Consider the following 7,679-nt stretch of genomic DNA (forward strand, 5'->3'; position numbering starts at 1 on the left):
CCTCTAAGGAGAAAGGGCAGCCTGAAAGTTGCCTGTGAGGCAAAACCCAGGACAACAAACACTTGCCTCTGCTCATAAAACTTAATTGCCGCGAGTGCACAGGGATAATTGAAAGCAACTCTGATGAGTGTTTAAACATTTCATCAGCTCATCTCTTCTCTGATCTGGGTTTTGGCAGATGGACAGTTCTGGTGTACAATATATGTGCATTTGACACATAACAGTTTAAAGGATGTTGTTGTGTTTAGAGAGCCTATAGGAGTAAATCAACTGAAACTGTAAAAGTGAGATGGCCAAAATAGGATTTTGAAAAGTGAGGGGGACATGTCGCAATGACACCCTTGAGTCCACCAGCAGTAAAAAATAAAATAAAATAAATAAAAAGGTGCATTGATCTTCTCAGTGTTTAATACATGGGAAAGAATTGATGAATTTATGATATTTTGTGAACATTGGATGGTTTATGCAGATGACAAAAAAGTGAGAGAAGTGAGATGTTTACAGGCCACAGTAACCAACTTAATATTAGAGTACTTCATATTAGAAGCTTAGCCCGCCCCTGTGTGGTTTCTTCTTCTAACCGAGTTATAATGTTTACTTGAATTGTTCCAAAACCAGGTTACTTGCATAACTGGGTTGATAACAGAGTCCCCTGTGGATGTAAACAGTCACTCACTTGATTAACAGACTGAGGGGAAAAAACAGTCAACAAAGAGATTTGCAATATGATTATCATTTTCTCTGCGGACATTTTAAAAACTACATGTTGAAACCTTTTGTCACATCATAATTACATTACATTGCATATTGTCATCCTAAAATGCAATACTGAAACTGTCAGTTTCCTTGGCAAACACAGGCTTGCCTTTCGCAGAATGATCTTTCCTCTATGCTGGAAGAGGACAATAGTGCCATGTGTTTATTAGAAATAAACAAACCTAATATATAGGTGCTTTACCAGCTTTACAGCCACAGAATGGACACTTTTATTTTTTTTTATGTGGTTTCCAATACTTACAATGGAGCAGAGACAAATCATCTACACAGCTGTACATACATTTAGGAAGTATTTACTGTGAGCTGCAGGCTGTTCAGCTACTTTATTGTTATTGAACATGAGTGTAGTTGTTTGTTGCTGGCTTTTTGTGGTTGTTTGTTGAGTAGCTACTTATCAATAGTTGAGATCCATATTGCAGTTTAAGACTCACAAGGTGTCCATTAGGCTCCACCACTGAGACACGTTCCCCTGCAAACCTTTGATCAATAATCTCTGTTGGACATTAATTTTTCCTGTTTCCTCTCCTATTATGGACACAAAGTACTTGGACTTTGCCCGTGGAACAAAGTATTGATTCTTTTCATATTCATCTCTAACCAGTCAGACTGGATAGAGATGAGGAGACAAGTCAACTTTAACGCTTTTTGAATTTCTCACAGGGCTACGACGATGGGTATGGTGGAGAATATGATGACGAGAGCTACGAAGCCTATGATGACAACTACAGCAATCAGTCGAAGAGGTGATATTTACACACATGCAAATGCATAATGCAAAAAAAAAAAATCACCATCTGTCTACTGTGACTTATAATACAGAATGTGAAAGGTCCACTGTGAGCAGCTGTCTTATGGGTCATCACTGCTGTGCATTTCAGTATTACAGTACATATGTTCACCAATAATAAATAATAAAGACCTCTACTTAATGACTTTGTTGTGTCATGACATTTAGGCTAAACAATGAATTACCTTGTATGTTTTCTTTACCTTATCACAACCTATTGCACTGTTCAGTGTGTAGCCTATAGATAGAGCTGCTCGCGCCTCAGTGAGTGAGAGAAAGAGAGTGAAATGGAGAGTACTATGAGAGATGAATACCCGCTTCTTAAGGAAAGTTTTAAAGGAGACCTATTAGGCTTTTCCATATTTTATGACTTATCTACAATGTTACAATGTTGGGTGTTCATGTTAAACCTTGTCAAAGCTTCAAATAATGAAGTAAAAGTACTTAAAGGAAATCCCTATGAGCCAAAACCTCAGATGTCCTCCTGTTCTGATCACTCTGTTTTTCTACTAACGGCTCCTTTCTACGACATACTGAGCTAAACAGAGCCCGTGTTCCATATATGGTCATTTACTCCACACAGCAACGCTCAGTCTGCCTGTACCGCTCGGCGACAACAACAGCCTGGTAACATGCTTCCAATGCCAATCAGAAGACAGATGGCTTTGAGAGGGGAGGCCTTAAAGAGACAGGAGCATCTATAGCTTGTTTCAGACAGAGGCTGAAATGAAGGCCTACATGAAGAGCCAGTCAAGCCAAGACAGAGAATTATTTTTTTTAAACTTTAAATCATGCAAAGCTGCCATACAGGAGTCACAGAACTACAATATAGGACTGGAAAAGCAGTATAATAGGTCTCCTTTTAATGAAAGGGGCATATAATTTGTAAAATCTGCCGCACCAATTTTTCTGGCACAGACACTCTAAAGCACATGGGTAAAACATATACAGAATAACACATTGTTGGTTTTGTTTTTCTTCATGGTATTTGTCAACAAAAGAAAAATATACAGAATAATGCCAACCAAACTATTATATATATATTGTATTTTTTACCCAAGCAAAATATTTCCCTATCGTTCCTTATTATACAAAAATTATGAACAAATACAGCTTGTTGTTCTTTATTTTGACTGATTTTTCCACTCTGTCTGATTTAGCATTTCAGAATATTATGAATATGGACATGGAACCTGTGATGAATCCTACAGCAACTATGGTAAGCACAGCTTATTTTTGTGAGCCAATCATCATTGCTCCAAATATCACTCTTTTTCATGTGTTTCATGTGTTTCATGTGTTATCCTTTCTTTCTCTACTGTAAATTGTTTGATGTAACAGTAGTGCAATCATCATAATCACACTATTAGAGCTGAAACAAATATTTGATATAAATCAATTCATAGAAAATAATTTGACACCTTGATAACTGATTCATCATTTAAGTCCTTTTTCAAGCAAAAATGCCAAACAGTCTCTGACTCTGGCATCTCAGTTGTGAGAATGTGATGATTTTCTCTGTTTTGCATCCTTGTAAATTCAACATTTTTGGCTTTTGGACTGTTGGTCCAGTTTATCCAGAAAATAATTGGTAGATTATTCGATGATGAAAAATAACTGCTAGTTGCAGCTGCAGCTCTACACACTACTTAGGAAAGTCCAGCATTAGGTTGTACAATATCAGTATAATGACTATTGCAACCAATTTCTGTCACAGCAATATCTACAACCCAGTCAGTGGGTGAGAACAACTCCTCTCCTGAAATGTTTTCCAGCGCTATCCTTGTACTTGATTTAAAGTCAGTAATATTTCAGTAATTTACCTCTATTGTTAAAGGTAATAAGTCAAACCTTTCCTCCTTTTCTACACAGTATAAGATTTTAAAAACAAACATTTTAAGAAGCATCCTGTATTTAAATGAATTTCTGACAAGAAGAAAAAGTCTTCTTGGCCACAGAATCCTGGCTGCTGCTTCACTGATATTTAAAAGATGTTTCACAGCAGAGAAACAAAGGAAAAAGCCTTGTGGTTCCAGCCCACTTCTAATCATCCTCACCCAGGGAGTCGATCCTGCATGCATCACCCCTCCTACCTTCCTGGCTACAAGCTGCATTTGACTAGAACAGTAAATGTGCCAGTGGAAGCTCAGGGGGCTAACCGATGCCCGTTCTAAAGGTGGACTGTTTTGCCTTTTGGAGATGTGCCCTCATTGGCGTATTACAGAAAAGCTGTTACTATCTGCTTTGTTACCTCTGCTGTGCACACAACACTGCTGTCCAGTAAAAAAAAAAACTTGTATCTCCAAAACTCCAGTTGCTTTATTTCTTCTTTTTTTTCACAAGGATTTAAGCAAAATAATCTTCAATTCATTACATCTAACCATTAAGTAAAACATGTAAAGCTTTAAATTTAGGCCAAAAAATTTTTAAATCACCAACCGTAGACTTACAAGGTTGTAGCACGACAGCAGCGATAAGCCAGTTGCCACAGCGGGTGTGCAGGCTCATTCATTTTCAACACAATGAATTGTGCACTGGGGTGTTGAGGTCAGACCAAACCAAAACCACGGGGGCAATGATTTGATTTTCTGCTCCATAAACACTTTTCTTATTTAGAAGCAGTGCAATGTGCCATGCAACCGAGGTGGCCATCTTTATGTAATTTGGCTCTAAGGCAGGCGCTGCTGACAGTCAGATCTCAGTATTGGTCTAAGAGAGGGCAAAGAGCTTATGAAATTAATTTTCTGTGGAGAGAAGCCTCTGTAGTACCTGGGATAGGATTTGCTCGCGTGAATTTTCTTGTCTTTGGTTAAATGGATTGTGAGAGGACAGTATACCGTACCTGAGCTCACAGTTTGACTTTGTAACATGAACTCTCTCGGCACAGTGAATGCATCAGCTTTCTACAACGTGTTTTTAACTGTTTTTGCAGAGGAGGAGTGGACAACTACCCGTCCCATTCTCAAAGCCCCAATTTTACGGCTGACGAGAGGGGGCTACAGAAAGCATCCCTATGGTAGATACTGAAGGTGCTCCAGATCTGTGACCTCCTATTTCAAACTGTTTATATATTTTTTAATTCCGCATAAAAAGTTGTAACATTTGCATTTTTGTTTGTCTCCTTCAGAAACTGAAATAAAAAATTTTAAAAAAGCACTTAAATCCACAAACTTTAACATTATTGCAGTATTATGACTGCTTTATTCATAAAGGTAAAGAGATTTTTTTTTGAAAAATACAGAGGAAATGAAAAGAGACATTCATCTACAGTCACCCATGTATTGGAAGGTTGTTCTTAAAATTGGCTGTTTAAATTCCCTTCATTTCACCTCTACCCACCACCCACCCCAAAAAATAGTGCTTTTGGATTTTTAACATTAAACTGCATACTTTTTCATATAAGTTATGACAAATTGGTTTCCATGTATTGCCTTTCATGCAGTGATTATCAAGGTTTCCTGGCGCGCCCCTGTAATGCCAGAAAAAAAGAGAGTCATGGTTTCTTGCCGTGACTTGACCGAGAGACATGTAGCGTGTATGTTGACCAATCATAGCTGTGTTGTCTTACTTGCAGTACACCTGACTGCACTGATTGTTCCTCTGTTGCTTCGTTAGATATACAGTATTTTGCGGTCCTGTGGGTCATCACTGAAGTTGTCAGATTTTGAGAAAGAAAACTAACAAAATACATTTTCACAAATGTACTAATTATTTGGCTTAGTAAAAGTAAATCAAGAGCGGGTTTATGGTTACTTTGTCTCTTGAAGATCAATGTTGGTAATCAGAAGCTCCACTTCCTGTTTGATTCCAACTTTGGCTTCAACTTGGTATGCAAAAATCATTATCACGGTAACAGATCTAGAACCACGTATTGCTCTGAACACAAATGACCTCATAAACTCCATTAAAGGCAGCAGATGGAAACCAGACCTTTTCCAGATTTGAAGGCCTCTATACAAAGTGACCTGGACGTTTCTTATGAAAAGGTTTAATGTTCAGAAATCTAAATCAGTCCTCACGTTGCCCCATAACTGACTGCAATATGATGACTTAATGGTAAAAGTTCATGGAGTTGATACCACAGACTAAAGTTAGCCTAAGTTATATTGTGACTTTAAATGATATAAGATGTGAGATCGTAATCGTAATGCAAAACTTCTTTTTGTTTGGGTTGAAAACAATCAGCAATATACATTGTGTGATTTATAATGCGTGCTTTGTTCTGTGTGTAATCTGTATTTGTACATAAAGTATTTAATAAAAACAACATAAACCTCAACACAATGTGTAAGACTCTCTAAATAGGTGGCTATGGAGCTATAAATTGGTAATGTTTCTGCAGTCTGTTAACATCACTGACACCGAGCCCATTTAACATTTGCTTTCAGGTAACGGCTAACTCATTTAATAAAGAACGCCCACCAACCTGTCCTGTCTCCAAATGACACATTTGTTAAATAATTCATATTCTTGCTCAATCGTCCTTGAATCTTTGATCACTTTCTTATATAGACTAATACATTTTTTTCTTAATCATTCTCTGAAGTTTTACATCAATAAACAGACACTGATTGACACTGAGAATGATACGGAGTTAAGAGGTAAGAAGTCCTAATATATTCTCATAATTAATGCCTTAAATACGCTCAATGTTTGAAGCTGGCTCATGAAGAGCATACTGGGCCATATTGGTATTCACCCTCTGATAGTATGTTACTGTTGAGTGGAAAAACAACACACTCAGTGTGTCTTTCATCTGCAACACATCAATGTCTCTGCTAACCTCTTTCTGCATTTCTGTCATTTAACCTGAGAAAGCTGTATAAGCACTGCAATTTTCAGTACTTTAAACATCAAAGCTGAAGTCCATTCAGCGATTTGAATTCTCTTTTGTGATTAGTACACCTGAAGCCTGGCTCTCATTAAGAGTGTAGATCACGGGACTGAAAGGAAGACTAAACACTAAGCAGGTAACCCTAACAATAACACTAATTTAATCATTAAATGCTAACTTCCACTTTTAAAAAAAGTAAACCTGCCCTTTTTAATGCCAAATAAAATCCCTTCTCTAACTAAATAGCCAATAAGGAATTTAGCTAAACTGTGATAAAAGAAATAATAAGTTTTAATAAAAGACACTAAAATAATGTCCGGCAATCTAAACATCACACCAGTGATATAAATAAATTCCCAAAATTTGCTCAAAACTCATCATAATCTTTCATGATATTTATAGTTGGTTTACTTTTTTCAGTGATGGAATATAATGACTGTTCTGTGCTATATATTGTGAACATTGCATACATATTACATTGCATGCCGTCCATCAGTCTATAATTATTGATGGCACATAATGTTTGACATATTCTATATCATACTGTTTTGTTTTTCCCCTATAGATAAGGAAAAACACTATTGTGTGATTTGGCCAAAGCAGAGAGGGATGTCACAGGTGAGTGGATATAATGACCAGGAATGTAGCTGCATTGTCACAGGAGTCGATCATTGCATGTGTGCACATTACAGTTTTGTTTTAAATATCTGTGGTCAGTAGTGATTTTTTCTTTTGACATTTAAATGAGACATAATTAACAGCAGGTTAAGCTAGTTTGGCCTCCTGGTTTGATTTAAGTTTTCAAACAAAGCAAAAAGGCTTTAAATCCGTACTTTGAATCAACAGTTTGTAACAGACTGAAACCTCCCCCTATCTTAAAGTGTTTGTTTTAAAACTTCGTTTTAACTTGTTCGTTTATGTTTTGTGATTAAGAGTAACATTTTCTTGTGGTTCTCTGTGTGCACACTATTGAAGGATTAAAATATAATTTCCTTCCTTCTTACTAATTTTCCTGCAACATTCTCATGAATCCACCATTAAAGCTCATTTACATTAACTGCAAGTGTTACAGTACACCGCTTTATTCTCTGACATCTCATTAAAAATGCAATAAAGCATAGACATGCAATTAAAGTAATGGAAACAAAAGGGATAAAGGAAACAAAATCTTACTAAAGCTGCAACATGATTAGAAGTAATTAATCATCTGATGAGTAGAACAGCAGAGGAGTGACTATACATGAGGCTGTCTTGAAAATAATTATGTGCATGCAATGTGGT

At 36.8% G+C, this 7,679-nt stretch overlaps 1 protein-coding gene across 1 annotated transcript in view; it reads left to right on the forward strand.

Moving 5' to 3' along the window:
* Positions 1–5,832, forward strand: part of khdrbs2 (KH domain containing, RNA binding, signal transduction associated 2) — a 59,934-nt gene extending 54,102 nt beyond the window's left edge. Inside the window, exons 7-9 of the mRNA XM_038736855.1 lie at positions 1,438–1,520; positions 2,725–2,783; positions 4,497–5,832. Coding sequence (XP_038592783.1) covers positions 1,438–1,520; positions 2,725–2,783; positions 4,497–4,591 — 237 coding nt within the window. The 3' untranslated portion in view covers positions 4,592–5,832. The remainder of the gene's footprint in view (positions 1–1,437; positions 1,521–2,724; positions 2,784–4,496) is intronic.
* The last annotated feature ends 1,847 nt before the right edge of the window (positions 5,833–7,679 follow it).

The sequence above is a fragment of the Micropterus salmoides genome, unplaced genomic scaffold (assembly GCF_014851395.1).
Source record: "Micropterus salmoides isolate LMB-PRFRI ecotype aquatic unplaced genomic scaffold, ASM1485139v1 Ms_hic_scaffold_22, whole genome shotgun sequence".
Taxonomy (NCBI): domain Eukaryota; kingdom Metazoa; phylum Chordata; class Actinopteri; order Centrarchiformes; family Centrarchidae; genus Micropterus; species Micropterus salmoides.